This window comes from Crocodylus siamensis, chromosome 4 (assembly GCF_052110815.1).
Source record: "Crocodylus siamensis isolate JL-2025a chromosome 4, ASM5211081v1, whole genome shotgun sequence".
Classification (NCBI taxonomy): domain Eukaryota; kingdom Metazoa; phylum Chordata; order Crocodylia; family Crocodylidae; genus Crocodylus; species Crocodylus siamensis.
Genome location: NC_143398.1, coordinates 186,488,832 through 186,510,199, shown reverse-complemented (window position 1 = coordinate 186,510,199; position 21,368 = coordinate 186,488,832). Strand labels below are relative to the sequence as shown.

The window sequence follows — 21,368 nt, the reverse complement described above, 5'->3', positions numbered from 1 at the left end:
AATAGTTAGCCCTTATTAAGTGAATTTGTCTTACTATATTTTATTAGAAATTATTTATTCTTGTAGGCATCTTGCAAGACATCTACATTTCAAAAACACCTAGCCTTTTCTTACTGATAGAGGTGACCTTTTTAATGTAAAAGGATGGCCTGTTGCTCAGATAAACTTTAAATTAATACACCTCCAGCTAAACAACAGTAATAGAAAAAAAATAAAAATCTTTGTTATCCATTCACCCCAGTGAAGTATAGAGTGTATCTCTTAGCACTCCATTCACCTCACTCACGTCAAGCACTGAGACTGCTTCTTCTGGCAACAAAGTTGTCTCAATTTTAGTGGCTTCGCAGTGCACTCCTAAGCATTCTCTTAAGGATGGTATATTGGGAAAAACTAGAAACCATGGCATACACAATAAAACTTATTAATGAGGTGTATGACAGGGTGGTAATATATTCCTCTTGGAAACTCATCAGGAACTTAAGCTAACACAGTTTCCACCTACTGGACCTTTAAAAAGACATAGGCATGTTTGATTATGGCTCTGAATAACCAAGAATAAAATATGAAAATGTAAAGAAAGGAAACAAAAATTAGGTCTCAACTGTGGAGCTAAACAGAATGATTGGTATGCACACAAGCAAACATACATCATAAAGCAAAATTAGCATTGTTCAAGAATTTTAAAACCACTGAATTATTAACAGGAATTTATGCAGACAATGAACTATTCATTATGTTATTTCTATTTATGCTACATATCTTATACTAATTAAAACAAACAATCCTGTAAAATTTGAAAGCATTTTAGGTGGCATTCATCCCTGTGCAAAGCCACTTCATAAGGCACATGCATCACTAACATCTTCAAAATGGAGAGAAGTAATTAACCATCTTAATCTGAAGTTAAGCAGAAGGCAAGGCAATGTGGCACTTTATAGACTAGCTGATAATGTTATAACTTACATTGTGGATAAAATATGAAATTAGAAAGTAGCTGAAATACCACAAAACCACTAGGCAGAAATGGCATATATGATCCTTAGCAGTGGTTACTATAACTATGGAATGAAATCAAATAAAAATATGGTTCACTACTGTATTACTCCATTTGCCTAAAGAAACTGTAGCGTCTTGGCTTTCTATGGATAAATGAAGTACTTCTGACCTATAACAAATAGCCACTGTAACTCCTTAAGCAGAAATGAAGTTAGAAATCCTGATCAAAGTTTTATCTTATCAGCTAGCACATACCATCAATTTTGGGGGGGTTGATTGGTTGAGTTACAAGGCAAGAAATACTTATTGTTATGGAGTTCATCACCTTCTTCGCTGTTTTATATCTTAACCTCAACAGAGAGGCTTATAGATAAGAACTCCAAGATTTTCCCATCTTTACAAATGTACATTTATCTTTCCTTTGCATGCCCATGTCCTCATGACAAGGTATTTAGCAGAATTACTGGAATCTGACATGACTGTACTGTGAAAGCTCCTGCTATAGCCTCAAACTTACGACCTCTGGATTGTCAACCATGTGCTTTGGCACCCACACCATAACCCCAGCCCCCTGTACATGTATGGAACTGCTCATCTCTACATCTGTACTTACAGGGTTAGAATGCAGCACTGGAAAGAATTCTGGACTGATAAGAAATTTCACAGGAGGAGACTGTAGCAACAAAGTAAGCCTGGACCTGGAGGTAGAGTGAGGCAGCACATTCTCCCTTCGAAAATCTAATTTAAAAAAAATGGCAAAAACTTCTGGTAATAACTTTAAGAAAGCCTCATTACGAACAACTATACAACTGTATTGATTTGTGTCATGCAGCATGGCAACTTTCAGGTTATTTAAGTATTTCTCTGCACAAGCATCCCATGTATAATTCTAATATATCTGTGAATGCTTGCTGCAGATATCTGAGTTTTGTGGGGTGAGTGTGTTAGACAGCTGTCCAACATATATTTTTAATTGCCTTCAGGTTACCACGTCACCCTAAAAATAATCAATCAATACACAGCGGTATTTGACATATCACAGCCATATTTCTACATATAAATAGACAGCAGATAACCATGTTTTGTCAGATAACATCAAGTGGTAACTACATATAAGTGGTATTTTTAAATGTTGAACAATGTGTATGTACAAATGCATATAAAAGTCATTTATTAAATGTTTCAAAGTGTTTCAATTCTTTAAAAAACAAAAACAAAAAACATTCCCAATAACCCAACCTGGTCAGTCATGCAATATTTGAAAAAGTGCTTACAAAACAGAAGAGAGAAACGATTTGTTAAGGAAATAAGTTTCAATTTCCTCTTTCAAGATGGGTATGATAATAATTTGGCTGTTCTCTTAGCAGTTAAGTACACTAATTTCATGTACCAATGGGTGGAAGAACCAGTGCCCAACCTCACTGTGAAGGGTAAATCTCTTGATGTCATTGACAGCTTCTGCTACGGGGGTTTTATGATCAGCAGGAATTTCGGCCTTCAGAATGAACTAATAGAATTGGAAAAGCAGCTAAGAATTTCAGGCTATTACAGAAATGGGCATGGAATAACAACAAACTATCAACTAAGGTGAAAATGTGAATTTATGAGACTTGAGTGATGTCATCCCTGCTTTATGATTCAGAAATGTGGACTACGTATGCTTGGCACATCAGGACACTGAACGGCTTCCATACAAGATGCCTGTGCAAGACCGTAAAAATAAAGTGGAAACACAAAATGCCAAACACAAAGGTGCTGAATCATGCAGGGCTGACACACTTGGAATCTACTATCAAGAAGAGGAGGTCATGATGACTCAGCCATGTCAGGAGAATGGAAGGAGACTGTATCCCTAAGAATACTTTGTACAGAGAGATTTAAGATGGCTCTAGAAAGCAGGGTCAGCCTCTATGGTAGTACCGTGATGTGTGCAAAAATGATAGGAAGTTGTTCAACATCAATGTAGAAAGCTGGGAGGAGTGCGCAGAATCCCATCCAACCTGGAGGGACCATCTGGCACTGGGTGCAGTTCACCATTAAGTGGCTTTGATCCACAGGAAGGAAGCAAAGTGAGAAAAGAAGGAAGCGGCATGCTGTAAACTTGGATTCCAACTCAGACAACAAATGGATTTGTGAAACTTGTAACAAGCTGTGTCACTTGCAAATTGGAACTGTCAACCACAAGCAGATTCATCAGACATCTGACTAGACCTCATACACAGAGACCACGATCCAAAGGATCAATGGTTGCCTAATAAACATTGATTTCTCACTAATGTAATGAACTGGAAATTTGCTATATTATTTCAATTAGGAAGGCATGCATTTAAAAACAGGAGGTTTGGATAAAGACTGTATTGTTAACAGAGGGGTGGGGGGATTTTGTAAATGCAGCTGCAGACCACAGTGCTCATATTCAGGACCAAGAAAAATTATGCCATCTTCCATTTTTCAGAGATGTTCTTTAACATGCAACATGGTTCACCTATGGTCATCCTTCCTCATTGATTTGGGAAGGGGGGGGAATCCAGCCATTACTAAATGCTAAATGAGCTTCAATAATATAGAATAAAGATTACTTCAATAACAGAATATGTAAACCAAAGAAAAGCTGTGAATGGGAATAAAAGCAGAGGGGAGAACAGGAAATAAACAAGAAAAGAAGGAAAAGATAAATGCAAATGGGAAAAAATTAAATAAAAAACAGGGGCACTTGCAAATACAGGTAACATTTGAGCTAAATAATGTTTCCAGCCCAGAAAAGTGAAAAGCTGAATCTAAAGGAGAGCTGAGCAAGAAAAAAAAGGATCATTAGAGCAAAAAATAATGCAGTACAGCCCACAATTCCTCCCACTGTGGTTTGGCTACTCTGCAGTTAACTGACTTCTACATATACAAGAGACCTCAGCTAACTTTATACCAACTAGTTCTTGCTCTGCTAACAGTCTAACTGTGACCTCAGCATGGGTTTATTCACCCAGATTCTTGGCTTCTGACTGCAGCCCACACCTACCCTGATGCCTGCCATGGGATGCTGCATTTTCCTCAGATGGAATTTTCCTCATTTCTTGAGACCATCAGCATCCACGTGAACCTCAGTGGCAATAACAGAATATGAACAGAGAAATAATCGGACTCAAGTGGTTAAGGCTTTAACAATGGAAAAAAAGCCCCGATATAAGAAAAATAATGGTGAGTAAAATAATGGTGAGTTTTCAGGCATTGTGAGACTAGAAATTGTGAGACAAAATTGAGGTTACCTTACAGCTATATGACACTGCTGGCATAGTGCATGCAAACTAATGTCTTAGCTTGTCAATCTGACATCAGGAATGGGGGCAACCAACAAGCTCTGGAGTCAAGAAAAGAGGCAAAGCTGTCAGCTACAAGCATAATAACAGAATAAAAGCAAAAGCTACAGACTAGCCTGGTGTTTGTTATATACCACCATTAATAATGACCAAAGAAGGTGGCAGATGCAGAATAATTTTATTCTAGATTATTCAATTTTTATACTCTTTCTCTACAAGGGGCCTGGGAAATGACAACCATCTCAAGGTAGCCATGGCAGACAAACCTACTCTGGCTTACAGGCAGCGTGCCAACCTCAAACAGCATCTCTCCAGCAACAGACTACCTAACTCCTATTCTCGCTAAGGCACCAGACCTTGCTCTGAACTCACATGCCAGATGTGCCCTCTCATCAACACAGACCACTTCATAACTGAGCAGAAAAACACAGATTATGACATCCAAGGTTTACTTACCTGAACTTCTACCAATATCATACATGCCATGATTTGCTTATAGTGCCCCTCTGATTTCTACATTGGACAGATGGAGAGATCACTCCATGTAAAAATGAATGAACACCAGTACCAGATGTCAATACCAGAAGATGCACAATCCTGTGGCAGAATACTAACTCCCTGGACATTCTGGCCAGGGTCAGAAATTACACACAAACTGGTATAAGTGATCAGAAACTGGTTCAGATCTATACCACAACAGAAGCTCAGTGCAAATAAATTGCTTTCAAAATGGCCAAAGCCAGTTTAAAAAAATCCTGGCTGAATGTAGTATCAGGCTTAACTGATTTAGGTTAAATTGGTTTATTGAATTTCTGTCCCAGGTCCCCTCCAGATTCAAGTTAACTCACAATCCCCCAGCATCCCAGGATGCTTTGCACCTCCCCTGCAAATCCCATCTCGCAGGGTGGGTGGCCTAGCCTTGGTCCAAGCTATCTGCTCCAGCTGAGCACGGAGGCATGCTTTAGCACCCTATCACTTCTGACCTGGGCCACTGCAGGCTTTTGGCTGCATTTCTGGAATCAAAAGTGAATGTCTATTCACTTGCTTATCAGTTCAATCTATGCAGCTTAAGACTAACCTGCAAAGACTGAATTGATTCAGCCTTGGGCTTTTTGACCACCTGTACTTAGTCTCCACCACTGACCTCAGAGTGGCTATTCTTAGACAACAAAACTTTAAAAATGAAACTGAATGGGAAATTGCAGAATAAAAATCATCCACAGATTAGATTGTGTTAATTATGGTCTAAACCAAGGCTATGGAGTCTTAAATTATTACCTGAATTAGTTCTTATAACTCTATGTCCCTTAATGGATTAACTGCTTTCTTTTTCTCTCCCCTACCTACCTTGCCTCTGTCAGCACTGAGTGCTTTTTTTCTTCCTTCCTTACCCTTTGTGTTCTAATTACTGCTTAATGTTAAAAGCTCTGCTTCCTGCAGTCCTTTCACACCATCTGATGAAGTCCGCTTGCTGCTCACAAAAGCTTATGCTATGCATCACTAATCTAATCTCTGATTAGTCTATAAGACGCAAATCTAGCCTGTTTTCTGCCTGTTTTTACACTAACATGGCTAAGTACCTCTTTCTACTCATTCAGCCATTTGGATCGCTTTCTAAAGTGACTGAATAAAGATGCTGGATCACACACACAATTATTCAATATGCAGAATGAATAAGCCATACCAGGGTGTGCCATAGCCTGCAGAAGTAGAACAGTAGTAACAAAAATGATAAGTCAATTCCTTGAGGACAGAAAACAGGTGATTCTTTCTCTCACTTTAGCCAAACAGCACATATTTGGGAGTTTCCTTTTACAGTAATCTACTTTGCTCCTACCTGCATTAGAAGGGTGGAGGTCAGTTTCCTCTCCAGCTCCATCAACAGTGTTTGTGTGCTCTTCAGGCCTGTCATTAGTCATTGTTCGTCGGATACTCTGATACCTAGGAGATACAAGGCTGGATTTACTGAACAGTGAATGCACCCTAGCCCTGGTTCACAGGAACGTCAAACACTGAGGCTTGATATATTTGCTTTTTTGTCCCATGCATTCCAAAAGTCACTAATCTCTGTAATTTACTCATTACCTGCCCTCTGCAGCCTGGCTTCCTGGGGTTCCTTACCAATTTTTGTTGGCCACATTGACATTGAACATAGGTGGAATACTGACACTAAGGACATTCAGCCAGAGTTGAAGGGACCTCCAAAAGAACCACAGTTCAGCACACTAAAGAATACAGAGATACCTGGAGTAGTGGTTGGAAGCCAGTCTTCACATTTGCTCATAAAATGGCTCACATAGCCTGGTACTAGAAAATTAACAAGGAAAAACTACAGTTCTCACCGGCGGTTCAGCTGCTCCATTTGCTGAATAGAGTTTGACCTCTGGAGGATTTGAGGGGCAGGGGGAGCTGTGGGTCGCTGCCACGTTGTAGTTCTGTTTACATGGTCCACATAGAATATCCTTCCATGGCTGTCGATCCGAGCCTCCCAGTCTGAACAGTAATGATGGATTGAGAGGGATGATTTTTTCTTTAAAACCTTTGCTGCTTTTAAATTGCATCTATTGTTTTTAATCTCTCCCCCCAACAAAAAGCCTCCAATCCAGCACTTTTTGATTGCTCCCCAACTCATGGCTAAAACACAGGGCTCTTTTTCCTGATGTTATTCCACAACTATCTGTTGTATGGAGTTTTTGCAGAGTTCACATTCACTATGGAGTATCCAGTTTATCTGTGTACCTGCTCAATACAAGCTCAAGGCTTGTGCTCCATTTAAGTCATGAAATTAGGGTTTAAGTAGACTTTAGGGATATACAGACTTACGTATAGAACAGGTGAGAACCCTTAAACTAGTGTTAATTTGATGCCTGGTTGTTGTTTTCTGGCAACTAATACTAGCAGCAGGAAGGCAGATTAGTCAATGATATAAAATGTGTACTTTATAATAAAAATGACTTGAGGATGCAATTACACCTATGCTACATGTTACCACATTAAAGGGGAGTTAGACACTTTGGCAATCCCAATTAAACATTTGGCAATCTTCATGCTCTTTCATTTTAAAACGTTCTAATGATCGGAATGACATAAATACCATACAAAATTAGCTTTGCATGCAAACTTAAACAGACCAATTTTAGTAGATTCTGACCAAATATGAATTCCTTTGCATGAAATCATACCAAATATAGTAGACAACATTAACAGTGCAGAATTGGCCCTTCTGAGGTACTGTATCTGATACAAGTGCATTGTCATCCTATGCTCAGGATAGGAGACAACATTGTACATAATGACTGTGAAGTAGCAAGTGTTAAGTCCATAAATGGCACCCATTATACAGCCAGAAAAGAAAAAGATGCATTAAGCAGTGAGATAACTTTCGTATGCCTATATTAACCCTTATGGACAGATTCTCTGGCTCATTCAGATGGTACAAAGGAAGCTGAAATAACCCCTTCTCTGTAGCTGGGAACTCACTGTGTGGTAGGGAATAACCACTGGAGGGAGAGCTAGCTATTCTGATTACTAGCCAGCCTCAGTTCAGGGCAAAAAAAGGCCAGAATGTGCTGGACTGCAGTATGCCTCAGTCAGTAGATGGTACCTTGGAAATGCTCAACAGCTGATGGAGCTGTGGCAGACATAAAACCTCCCAGGGAAGCAATCAGCAGGATTCTGCTCCCAGCCATGGCTACTCCACTGTTCTCAGAAAAGACTTGGTACAAGAGACAATCTCAGCATTTTTAAAGCTTTTTGGTGCAGGAACATTTTCTCTGTATCTGCAAAGTGCTACCACAATGGGGCTCTAGTTTTAGCTAGGGCCTGTAGATGCCACCAACATTCAAAGAATACGTACAAATAAATAATAATCTTTTGTATCTAAAAGTTAAGGTTACTTATGAAGACCTGATGGCAGTGTTGTGTGTTTGGTACTAGCAAATACAGAAAATACACAGAGCACTTAAAATATTATTTGAAAAACAATATACAACAATTAAAAAGTCTTTTGAATATGGTATTTTTCATATCCAAGTCTAGAGAAAAATATCAGTAGCTTCAGTAAATCAAGGACCACTGGTTATCAGCCAACTCTTAAGACACTGCAGATCCTTCAGAACCAAGGGCATAAAACTGTGCTCTATCAATATCTTGATAGCACAGAATAGGCCTTAAATAATTTTACTGTGAAGCACTTAACACTGACAACCTTAAAACCTCAGGCTCTGTTTATTTTACATGTATTATGACTTCTGTCAACTGTTGAAGACAGCTAAATGGCTCTCTGCATTTCACTGTAGGGTCTGTTAGGGATGAGATGCAGGGGAGGCAAGACAAGTAGATTTTGAGACAAACCAAGTATGACATCCCTACAGTACATCTCTGTTACTTAGCTAGCTCTGATGCAAATTATTTCTTCATTTCTATGAAGGGGCAGTACACTTAAAAACATAAGTGCCTAAAGCAGAGGTTAGGAAAACTAAGCTAACGGTTTTGTTGGGAAAGATAAATAAGCTAAATAAAGAAAAAGAAAAGAAAAAGTTCAAGAGCTCTGGCTGAGCAATGAATATCTGGTCTTGTGAAAAATGTTAATATTTTACAACTTTTTCCAAAGTTAAATCATGACAAAAAGCTAAAATCTTGGTGAACCATAAATAGATATCTATGTATGTCAAACAAAATATTAAGATATTGACTTCTATTTTTATAATAAAACAAATTTCAAACCAAAAAAATCATTTCAAACTTAAAAAAACAAATTGGGCGTGTTCACATGAGCACGCATGTGCCTCTTGCCCCGCCTCAAACCCTGACAACCTTAAAACCTCAGGCTCTGTTTATTTTACGTGTATTATGACACAGCCAGACAGCAGCCCCCACTGCCAGACTGCTGTAGTGGGTAGAGGGTGCAGGGAACTTTCAGGGCTGCTTCAGCAGTCCAGCTGGCACAAGAGTTAGTGTCCCCAGGTACCAATTGGCTGGGCCCCAGAAGCTCCTGAGAGCTAGTAGCCCTGAGCTGCTTGCCAGGGTGGCTTTTTATACTGCTGGGACCAGCAAAGGTGCTGGCCCCGGGCTCTAGCTCCCACTGGCTGAAGATTCGGGAGGAGCCAAGTAGGGTTATTGTGCCCCAAGTGGCACAATTTGTTCCACAACAAAGTGCATGTCCAAGCACATGCGCTGAAGCAAAAAACCCCGGCTCAAATTTGCACTGCTTCCATTTGAGCTGCTGCAAGCGCACATGCTTGTATGTGTGGATGCACCCATTGTTTCTTTCTAGAAAGGGCAAAATGGGATACTTTTAACATTTTAAAGTCTTTGCAATTTTTTTCCTAAATGAAGTGGTTGAAACAGATATTCTCCCCAGAAAGTTGCAGTTTCAACTAATCAGCATTTTCTAATGAAAAAATTTTCATTAGAAAACTTCCCAAGCAGCTCTAATAATAAGCCAAAAGTACTATGAGCAAAGGTAGGACTGTCCATTGGAAAACAAAAAGAGGCAGACCCTTTACATTTAGGCAGCAAATCTAACTTGTCAAAAATATATTTTTGATGAGCTGTCAGAAGTGTTGAGATTTTTGTTTATTGTGTATATGAATTCAACTAAATGATGCTAATGTGTCAATCAGTGGAAAATAAGCTGGCCTGCCCTTATGGAAAGCAGAAACTATATTCAAAGTAACAGACAACCTTGGTAATTTGCACAGAAACTGGTTTACTTCTGAGATCATATAGAATAAATTAACTCCAACTATTTAACCCTGACAAAAGCTAACTTTTTCATTTGGTGTAATTTTTCACTTGTCTTTCAGAATTTTGTATTCTGGTGAAAACAAAGACCTTTTTGAAGGACAAAAAAAAGCTCAAATTATCGTATGTATTCCTCATTTTTTAAATGAAGTCCAAGTCCAGGAAAGTTCCTATGCTTACTTTGAGTGCGTGAGTTGTCTTCAGAATAAACACACAAGCAAATACTGCAATGGATTAGGGTTTCTTTCTATGCATTTACTGAGGCCACACAGACTACTGCTACTTCAAACAGTTTAACTGAATGCAAGTGCATTTACAAAAATATCTTTAAAAACAAATTTGAAAGTCCAGTGAATTTGCAATTAAACAAGGCCATGTGGTACAAGTTCTTATGACTTTTGCATTGCCTAGTGAACAGACAGTAAGTATTTTTAAGGTTATATATGGCAGGCGATACATTGACTAATTTTTTTTGTTTTGTTTTTTTTAGCATCACTTATGAAGCAACATAAAGAACTGTTTTTGTTGTGTCTCCTTTATCCCACGGATTTTGATAAAGCAACAAATAAAATGTATCCCAATGCACCTTGAGTCTGCCCTATACTGTCTACAAATTTTGACTGAGTGAACATGTTACTTCACATAAAGCATTTGCTTGAATGTTACATTATTATCCAGGGCACAGTTTCAGATAGAAAACTAAATCTATAGGACAGTTAGTATTTTTTCTTAGTTAAAGTTTTATTAATAGTAATAGATGAATAGTCTGCATAAATCCTTGCACTGAACCTTGATTTAAATATATATTTATAGTCATATATAAAATCCTAGTCGATGACAGGTATGGTAGAATACTATATAGCTAAAACTTTTTTTAATTTATGAATTTTTTTGTAATACAGCCATTATAGTATGAACAGTTCCTGTGTGAAAAGTAAGTAGTTTTGTATTACAAAGCTGTAGTGAGAAAGCTACCTTCAAGTTTTTTTAACGTATTGTACCCTAACTTGATCTCATTCAAATATTTCCTGTAAATGTTCAGTCTTAAAAGGATAAGAGACCAGGTATGTATTTTCTCCAGGCATTTTTCTGAAATAAGTAACACTGGCTTATAGAGGTAGGGTTTAATTTTGGAGCCTGTGCATATGACTAAGCTTCTATAAACATTTATTGCAATAGAATCAACCTGAAGCAAAATCTCCTCAGTACTTTGATGTTCTGTTATGAAGTCATACAGGGCACTTTTACACATGCTCTGCGGTGGGAAGGGCATTTTAATAAGAGTGGTTCTTGGGAGGCGCACTAATTAAAATGCCCGCTGCATCTTGTGTATTCAGTAACCTGCATTCCAAAATGGTGTTCAAGGAACTTTAGTTAGAGCACCTCCATGGCCATTTTTAAACACGGGGACGCTGAATACATGAGATGCTGCAGCACACTGGAGCATTCTGATTAGAACGCATTGAACAAGACTTGATTCATCAAGTCGGCTGAAGTGTTCTAATCAGAATTAGATTAATCAAGTCTGGTTCGACGCGTTCTAATCAGAACATGCCAGAGCACGTGTATAGGTGCCTGTTGTGTCATCCAATTATTAGCATCTAAGCTTAGCAGAATCACCTGATTATTAGCATCCACATTTGAAACCACATTCTGTGCATACAAGCATTTTTCCTGCTGGTGATTAGAATCAAGTCCGTGAATGTGCATGTTCACTATGCAGCTAGGTTGCTATGCAACAGCTGATAACTACAAAGCACGTGTGATCCTTGTGTCCCCACATGAACTAACTTTGCTCTCTGTACTTTCCTACTACTTATGAGAATCTTCAGTTACTAGAATCAAAACTGTTTTTCCTGATATATTTTAATACGTGGTAGACACTGCATCTGATATCAGGCTACATCTCTCTATTGTCTGCCATTACTAAAGCAAATACAATCCTGGTCCACGCAGCAAGACTACTACCTTATTAATTTTAAATTCAGTGAATACATCCCCAAACCCTGAAGTCAATGAGAGTTTAGCTAATGACATCAGCGGGGCCAGAATTGCAGCCAAAGGTGTTTGCTTCTGCTGCCTGGTAAAAGACTTCAAAACTACCTGAAGGCTATATAAATTGGGGCAGGTATAGATTAATGTCTGACTGTGAGAGGGATGCCTGAAATTGGCTAGCAGTTTACAGATGGATCCAATAATGTTTTAAATATAACTAATATTGACTGGGTCAGGATTATTCAAGGACATCAGTGAAACAATTGAGAGCAATGTGCCTGCCATATATAAAATACTGCATAACTATTTGTCAGACAATTTAGAATCATCCAATATTCACGTTTTCTTTGTATCCATAGAAGATGTATTCTTCCTTGAAACAGAAGTAATTGAAATAAAAAATGTCTTTTATTATACCCTTAATTTTATCATTCCACCAATGATCACTCATAATCATCAGTTATGCACTACCAGGTCAACTAAGGAGAAAATGTTCATCTTATAACTAATGCACTGCATGCATTAGTTTAAATGTAGGGCTTTAAACTAAGATCACAGGGGGATGGGGAACACTAACTGGAGCCTACCCAGGGACCACTATACTGGAAAGCTCCATTGACAATGAAACTAAGCAAGCCACTCTTACAGGAGATGAGAAAACAGCTCCTCTTCAACACACCAGGGGGCCAGCAACCTCAGTAGAAGGACTTCAGTGCCTGTACGCCAATGCCAGAAGCATGGGGAACAAGCAGGAGGAACTAGTCCTCCAGCTGGGCACTACGATCTGGTAGGGATCACAGAGACCTGGTGGAACTCCTCTCATGACTGGAGTATAGCCATAAAAGGCTACATTCTTCACAGAAGGGATCATGTAGGGAAGAGAGAGGTGTTGCTCTCTATGTGAAGGAGCAATACACCTCCCTACAAGCCAATGTCAGCCCCAAAGAAGAATAGCTTGAAACCCTCTGGGTCAAGCTCCAGGGGAGGCATGGTAAGATAGACGTGACTGTAAGTGTATACTACAGGCCACCTAACCAAGGAAAGGAACTTGATCTAGCATTCGCCAGGGAACTAATGGAGGCTGCACATGCATGGGACATGGTTGCCATGGGTGACTTCAACAACCCAGACATCTCTTGGGAGGAATGCTAGGCCAGCTCAGATAGATCATGAACCTTCCTGACCAGCACCAAAGAACTTCTTTTGACTCAGGAGGTGCACAGGTCAATTAGAGGCAATGAACTTCTTGACCTGGGCCTGGCCAAAGGAGATGACCTGGTGACCAACTTAAACACAGAAGGCAGCCTGAGCAATAGTGACCATAAAATCATTACATTCACGGTCCGTCGCAAGGCTGACAAAACAGATACCAAGCTCAAAGTCTTAGACTTGAAAAATGTAAATTTTAATAAGCTCAGGTCACTTGTAGAGAATGTTCTGAGACCAAGGACCACAGGTAAAGGGAGCACAAGAAGAATGTTTGTTCCTTAAGGACACAATCCTTAAGGCTCATAGAAAATCCATGCCCTTATGGAGAAAAAGTAGCAGAAGGGTCAAAAAACGCTCCTAGCTAAGCAGGGAAGTTGAAGCCCTCCTACAGAAAAAAGATAGAGGCATACACACAATGGAAGCTTGGGACAGCCTTTCAGGAAGACTACTTGATAACGGCCTGCACTTGCAGAAACCAGATTAGGCAAGCTAAGGCAGAAACTGAACTAGCTACAAGAATCAAAGACAACAAGAAGTCTTTATTTAGCTACATAGGGAGTAAAAGGAAAATTAATGGGAGTGTGGGGCCACTTCTCGATGCCTCAGGATACCTAGTCACTCCCACTCAGGAAAAAACAGAACTCCTAAATGACTACTTTGCCTCAGTCTTTCACAAGATAAAGGGGAACAACACGCCAGGTAGGGCACAGAATGAGTAGGGTGGGACTGACATCATTCCCACCATTGCCACAGAACTTGTGTATAACCAATTAAAGAAATTAGATGTATATAAATCAGCAGGACCAGATGAACTCCACCCAAGAGTGCTGCAAGAGTTGGCCGAAGTAATCGCAGAGCCCTTGGCAAAGGTCTTTCAAAAATCATGGGCCTCTAGAGAAATCCCAGAGGACTGGAAGAGGGCCACTGTTGTGCTCATCTTCAAGAAGAGGAAGTGTGAGGACCCGGGAAACTACAGGCCAATTAGCTTGACTTCTATTCCAGGGAAAATCCTAGAAACAATCATCAAAGAGGCTATATATGACAAACTTGCAGAAGGCATGATACTGAAGGACAGCCAGCATGGCTCCATCACAGGCAGGTATTGTCTGACCAACCTCATTTCTTTCTATGATCAGGTGACTTGTCACCTGGATAAGAGAAAAGTGGTTGACATCAGATAGAGCTCAACATCCAGAAAGCCTTTGACCTGGTATCTCATGAGGTACTGATCAGAAAACTGGAAGATATTGGGCTCAACTGCAGGACTGTCAAGTGGGTGCGAAACCAGTTGTGGGGTAGGACAAGGAAAGTCCAAATGAATGGATCGATGTCGTCCTGGTGAGATGTGGGCAGTGGCGTACCCCAGGAGTTGGTACTTGGCTCAGTGCTGTTCAACATCAATGACTTGGATGAAGGGGTGAAAAGCCCATTGGCGAAGTTTGTGGACAACACCCAGATATGGGGTTGTACGGACACACCTGCAGATACAAGCAGGCCTAGACAGGGTAGCATGTTGGGCAGAACGGAACCAGATGAGGTTCAACATAGAGAAATGCAAAGTGCTGTATCTTGGAAGGAAGAACCCTCAGCATACCTACAGGCTGGGCATCGCTAACCTAACCAGCACTACAAATGAAAGGGATCTGGGGGTGACAGTAGACCTCAGCATCCATATAAGCTGGCAGTTGGCTCTGGCATGCAATAACTGATGCATCTCCAGTAAAACTGAAGAAGTGATTCTCCTGCTGTACTCAACATTGGCGCGGCCACAGCTGGACTATTGCGTCCAGGTGCCACACTTCAACAAGGATGTACTAAAGGTTGAGAGGATCCAGAGAAGAGCCACCCTTATGATCAGGAACTTGCAAGGCAAGCCACATGAGGAGAGGCTGAGGGACCTCAGACTCTTCAGCCTAAAGAAAAGAAGGCTAAGAGGGGACCTTATTGCAGCTTACCACTATATCAGAGGCATCCATCAGGGGCTCGGTGAACAACTGTTCACCAGGGTGCCCTGGGGGAAAACTAGAAATAACGGCCACAAACTCCTGAAAGATAGTTTCAGGATAAACATTAGGAAAAACTTCTTTACAACTAGGGTATCCAGACTATGGAACAAGCTCCCCCAGGAATGGTGCAATCATCTACCCTAGAGGTCTTCAAGAAAAGACTGGATGGTCACCTGGCTGGGGTCACCTGACACCAGATGTCTTTCCTGCTCATGCAAGGGGCTGGACCTGATGATCCTTCAGGGTCCCTTCCAGCCCTATGATGATTCTATGATTGTGTCTAACCATACATCTCATATCCAGAGTATCTCTAATGCAATAGTTCAAAGCAGGAAGGCTAAACTTATTAAGCTTTACAATTTTCCAGCTAATTTTAGAACTCCAGTTAGCAGTGCATGTCCAGAGGGATATAGTGTATTTCGGGGTAGCTCTCCATCAGCTCTGAAGTACAGGAAACCCTCATTACTCACAGGTTCGGCGTTCATGGTTTCAAATATTCGCAAATACCGAACCTGCATTTTAAATACACTTTATACATTTCCAGGAGCTACTTGGGAGCTCCATGCTTGCTGCTGCCAGGCTCCTGCCACTGGGCTCCCACCACCATCGCCAGAGCCATGCTCTGCCCCCAGCCGCCGGGGCACTGTGTTCATGAACACAGACTGCATTCATGAACTTCGTGCATTATTCATGGATTTCGCCATTTGTGGGGAATACAAGAACATATCCTCCGCGAATGGCAAGGTTCACCTGTATATCACAGCTTTCAGCATACTAACTATGGAATATGACCCCACATCCCTACTCATCTGGATCAGACACTGAAAAGACAGTTCACATGCTTGTTCCCTACTCCTCACTTGGAACACCTCAACTGGTATCTTTTAGTTTGACCTCAAAAGTTGAGTGGCTAATATCCTGAGCTCCCTTTGGTTAAAGTTAAAAGGAACCTCACTTGGTGGTAGAGCCTCATCCACTCTTTGATATCGGCTGACATCTTGACGCACCGAAGGTAGTGACCTCAAAGCTTGGTGGCCATTTGCTTGAGAACCTAGAATTAAAACATAAAGAAGTTATGTGTTTTTATTCTGTTGAGTTGTCTCTGAATTGCACAACAGAGATTATGGCTTCTGCCTATAATCTCAAATCTCAGGAAGGAATGCCAACTCATATCTAGCACTTTCAGAGCATATAGATCACATAAAACTACCAGAGAAATCCAAATACCATAACCTCAAGGCCAAATTCTTTCCTGAGGTACACTACCATATTTTTATTGACTTCAAGGGAATAATATAAAGTAATACCTTCAAATAAAACACCTTGGCCATTGGCGCTTGGAATATAAAACTACAAAGATATATTCACAATATTTTAACAAGCTGTCCCACAATAATAAGACTTTTCAGTCTCTAACTGAAGAGTGAGGCTTGCTCTGATATAGAAGGATAAAGAAAACTACTAAAGAAAGGTTTGATCAATTAAAGCAAAACCCATAACTATTACGCATGACAACTCCAAACAAGCCTGAATTATTAAATACACTTTGCTGGAAGTATTTACACCTTGTTACACCTTGTTGCTGAAAAATACATCAGTATATTGAAATTATGCATAAAATAAATCCCTGGATAATCCCTGACTCAGCTGAAGCCAGCAGAACTCTCATTGACTTTTACAATACCAGGATTTTTCCTTTTGTGCAGAGTTCAGAGAGATATTATTTCCTCTGATATCTGGTGCAATCTGATATAATCAAAAGTCAAAAGCTGCTCTTCAGAAGTACTTGATATACTTGTCTTTCAGGAATGATTTACTGCAGGAATGTCCAGAGGATGATCAACTCAATGAGAGTCAGAGAAATTACCCCTAATATCCTAAAATATGATGGTAACATGTTATCAAGGAGCTCCCAAAAATCCCCAGTTCATCACTGAAGCAGCAGCATGTGAATAAGAACAATTACAATTAGGTTGGTGCCTTTTTTGGAGCTAGCATGACTTAAATTAACTTTTCAGGTTATTATTAATAAGATAAGGGTCTCTCTTTCTTTGCAGGAATCTGCATGAACAAGGAAGAATTTATAAACACATAGAAGAATTATCTTTAAAAGTGATTTGCAATTCTTTTCTATAAAAAAAGCCTGAATCCTCCTTGTATTTTATTATGCATATTTTTCCCCTTCTCCCAAAACAAAAACCCCTCAAGTTCTCAAGTACTAGTTTTCAGGCTTTGCTGTTTTTACCCACTAACATTTTCATTCATCAACACAGAAATACATGCACATTTTCCCCCTAACTATAACATTTTTGGTTTTAAAACTGATATTTTTATGCTAAAATGTTTTTTTCAAAACCAAATAAATTTTAAAAATATGAATGGGAATAAGGGAGTAAAACTATCTTAACAGATCTTCAAATTTTTGTGATTTATTTATCTTTCTTTCATTTTGTATTAATTCTTTATTTTCAGTAGCTCTACTAATGAGTGCATTATCGTCTATTGCCTACAGACATTACCTCCAGTAGCTCCTTCAATTGGTGCAGCTGCTCCCTCACAAGCTTCCTGGGCATCTCCAGTTTCTTCATCCTGGGACTGGCTACTTGCAGCAGCAGCAGCCTGCAGGCTCCTCCTTCTTTGCCAAATCTCTTCTGCTTCTTCTCCATCCTGTAAACTACCTCCTTCAGCCAGCTGCCCCTCCTCTTGAGTGCTTGGTAATCTCACTGCAGGTAAAGAGCCAGGACAGCGCATAGTCTCCTGTGTTTCTGCAGCAGGCTCACTTCTAGCCACATGAGTGGCACAAGCTCCCTCCTCCTCTTCCTGAGATGAAAAGGCAGGAGTCTCAGGAAACCTGGCACTTTCAAAAGATGAACATCTTGTTTCAACTGAAGACAGCCGTGTGGTCACGCTTTCATTACAAGAGCTGTCTGCTCCTTCAACATCACTCTCCCCTTCTGGCCTAGTACTAGCCTCACTAACACTCTCTGTGCGAGCAGGGTCACTCTGCTCAGTTTCTGACGAAACCTGGGAAGGTTCAGACCCTTGGTCAATAGATTCTGTTTCACTGATACCTCTTCTACTACCAACAGCAGAGTCAAGAGCTCCTGTATCCACACCGCTAGTAGGCTGTTCTGCCTCCTGACAGGCACACAATACACTGCCAGCCTGGTCTGCTGGCACTTCATTTTGAGAGTCTTGCTGGTTTTCACCTTCAGTTGCAACATCTGATGGTGGGAGCCTTTGCAGAGTCTCTTGCTGGTTATCAGATGGCCGCAAAGGAGTTTCAAAAGATAAAACTTTTCCACTGTCTGCTGAACCCTGCATTACCTGATTTGATGAATGACTTGAACAATGTTCTTCAACATTCCTTGTAGCACCATTAAGCATCACTAAACCACCTTCTTCCAAGGAAGACTGAAAACCCGTATCTTGATGCAACTCATGTTCCTCTTCATCTGAGTCAATGTGGAGCATAGCATTCAGTCTCGTGTCAGTGGGAAAGCTACTCCTTAGTTTTGGGGAGGCCCCAAGTGAACGCTCACTGCCACCAGATGTTCCAGGTCTCGGATAACTGCTGTGTTCTATTGCATCCAGATAGTCATTCAGTGAGTCCTGGCGACCTCTGGTAGGTGATGACCTTGAAGTAGAAGAGGTTAATTCCTCCTGGTCTGTTTCTAGAGTCGTACTAGTCCTGAAAGGATGCTTTGGTATTGCCTCTCCAGAAGATTCCTCAAGAACTGAACCATTTGAACAAACTGGATGTGTGTCATGATGTCCAGCTGGCATGTCCTCATCATCAGAGGGGCTTCCCAAATCTCCATTTACAGAATGCACTCCTAACAAAGTACCAACTGCTTCTGGTGAAGCATCTGCCATTAAAAACACAGAGACTGGAATTGAAATACATGATGCCTCCAGCAGGTTAATTCTAACATCATTGTATAACGTGAATGATATATAAACACACATCTGCTAAGCTGTGCATTACCTTCATTCAAAATAGCTAAGCGAAGAAACTGCAGGGAATTCTATCTAGCTTCTATGATATCATACTCTAAAAACCGCTAAGTATTGCCCGTCATGAATAATTTGGATTTAATCTACTTTGTGGGGTAAAGAGAACCTAATAAACCTGAAGTATCACCACAAAGAACATCCACCTTGCGCTAAGAGACGCAAGCACTTTGCCAGGAATCTTGTAAAAACTGCTCTGACAAACACCACATGGAAGGTAAGAAACAGTTTTCTAGAGTTTGTACTCCTATATCCAAGATGAGGCTCTACAGTGGGCCAGCCATTGACATAGACCACAATTTAGCTCTTACAGGCAGGCTATTATGACCAGTGCCCAAAATTTTAGGAAGAAGCCACAAACTACAGAAATATCACCTTCTATGTAGAACACACTTTAATATTTTTCCCTTTAAAGATGGGAAATGTAGGTAAAAGTTCTGTGGGTGCTTTCTGGGGTATTGCAATAAACATTTTAAGGTGGAATATTGTTTTTTTTGAGGTTTTTAGGATGTGATTTAGAATGGAATGAAAGGGGAAACGGACCAAACTTTTCATCCTAACAAAGGTTTAGGAGTGAATATTACTTTCAAAGGTGGGGCATTATGCAAGAAGACGATAGGTGCAGTAATGCCAAACTAAGGCTTCTACTAGATAGATCAGTAATACACTAATACACTAAGATAACTTGGCATCTACTAATAAAGAAATTACAAATGAATTGGATGAGAGCCAGGCTAAGAGCACAGAAGCACATTTTAAAAAGATAACACGGTGAGAGGAAAAAAATTAAATAAAAATAGACAGTATCTAAAACAACATATTTCCTTTAAACAATCAGTGTATACAAAAAAAAGACAGTAATAGGCAAGCATAGTAAATAATGACTTTTGATGTAAACCTCACCTTCATGAATGGAAGATGTAATCTCCACTTTGAACTGCAGATACCCACTTACATGGTCAGCTGGGAGCCTTCTGCCAAGATTGTAGCTGAGAATTTGATCTCTGTAAAGAGAAAATATGTGTGTATGCATGTATGCATGCATATTCACAATAGCTAAATAGTTCTCTAGATTCTTTACCATCCAGTTTTTAACTGTCAAAGGTTTAATCTGTCATGTTCATATCAGCAAGCCATGATGCAATAAAATGTTTTAGCCATGAATTCATAAAAGTGGGCCTCATCTACTACCTTGTAGAGATGCACAAATACCATGCACCTGCTGAAAGACTAATAACTATCATGTAAAACAATGCAACAAACCATGGCATCATGTAAAACAGTGGAACAAACTATTGTTTCCAAGTAGCAATTATGTACCAGCAACTTTCATCCTCCACAAATCTTTTCAGAATTTTGAAAGGGAGAATATTTTTAAGGAAAAAGTATTTTTAAAATTTCTAAGTTTACCAAAAAAATTCAATTATTTCATTACTTGAAAGACAGATACTAGAAATACTCATTTTGTTAGGCCCAAGTTAAAAAAGCACTTAGACACATACCTAACTTTAAACTAGTGCTGACCAGGAACCAATTTAAGTGCAATTCTTAATGCATGGGATTAATGTTAATTGTAAAGAGTAAATTGTTAAGAGTAAATTGGATGCTTATCTGTTAAGAGTAAATTGGATGCTTATCTTGCTGGGATCCTATGACCCCAGCTGACTTCCTGCCTTTTGGGCAGGGGGCTGGACTCGATGATCTCTCGAGGTCCCTTCTAGCCCTGATGTCTATGAAATCTATGAAATCTATTCCAAATGAGAGATTTCACTGAGACTCAAACAGGGGTTAATTGTTTTACTGAGATAAAATATGAGATTCTGTCCAATGTACTCCAATAGTCATGCAAAAGTCAGTCCAGAGTCTCCTCCAGCATAATTCAGACAGCCATCAATGGGCATGTCAACTTAGGACAGTTTTATCACTTCTGTCAGTACAGGTCCATGGGTATAACTCCCCATGAGGGCACTCTATAGTGGTATAAATAGCTTAGCTTAAATCTCTTCCCAAGTGATTGTAAACAAAAAAGAAATTAAAAAGGCCACCTGCATACTGGAATAAAAGAGGACTCATAGGATAAGTTATACTGGCA

General features: G+C 39.9%; 1 protein-coding gene across 2 annotated transcripts in view; it reads right to left on the bottom strand.

The window, feature by feature from the left end:
• Positions 1–21,368, bottom strand: part of HECW2 (HECT, C2 and WW domain containing E3 ubiquitin protein ligase 2) — a 329,502-nt gene that overhangs the window by 75,077 nt on the left and 233,057 nt on the right. For both annotated transcript variants that reach the window (XM_090045208.1, XM_090045209.1), the window contains 6 exons: positions 20,180–20,280; positions 17,782–19,131; positions 16,218–16,313; positions 6,650–6,800; positions 6,145–6,248; positions 1,610–1,734 (listed from right to left, as the gene is read on the bottom strand). In XM_090045208.1, the coding sequence (XP_089901334.1) occupies positions 1,610–1,734; positions 6,145–6,248; positions 6,650–6,800; positions 16,218–16,313; positions 17,782–19,131; positions 20,180–20,280 (1,927 nt within the window). The remainder of the gene's footprint in view (positions 1–1,609; positions 1,735–6,144; positions 6,249–6,649; positions 6,801–16,217; positions 16,314–17,781; positions 19,132–20,179; positions 20,281–21,368) is intronic.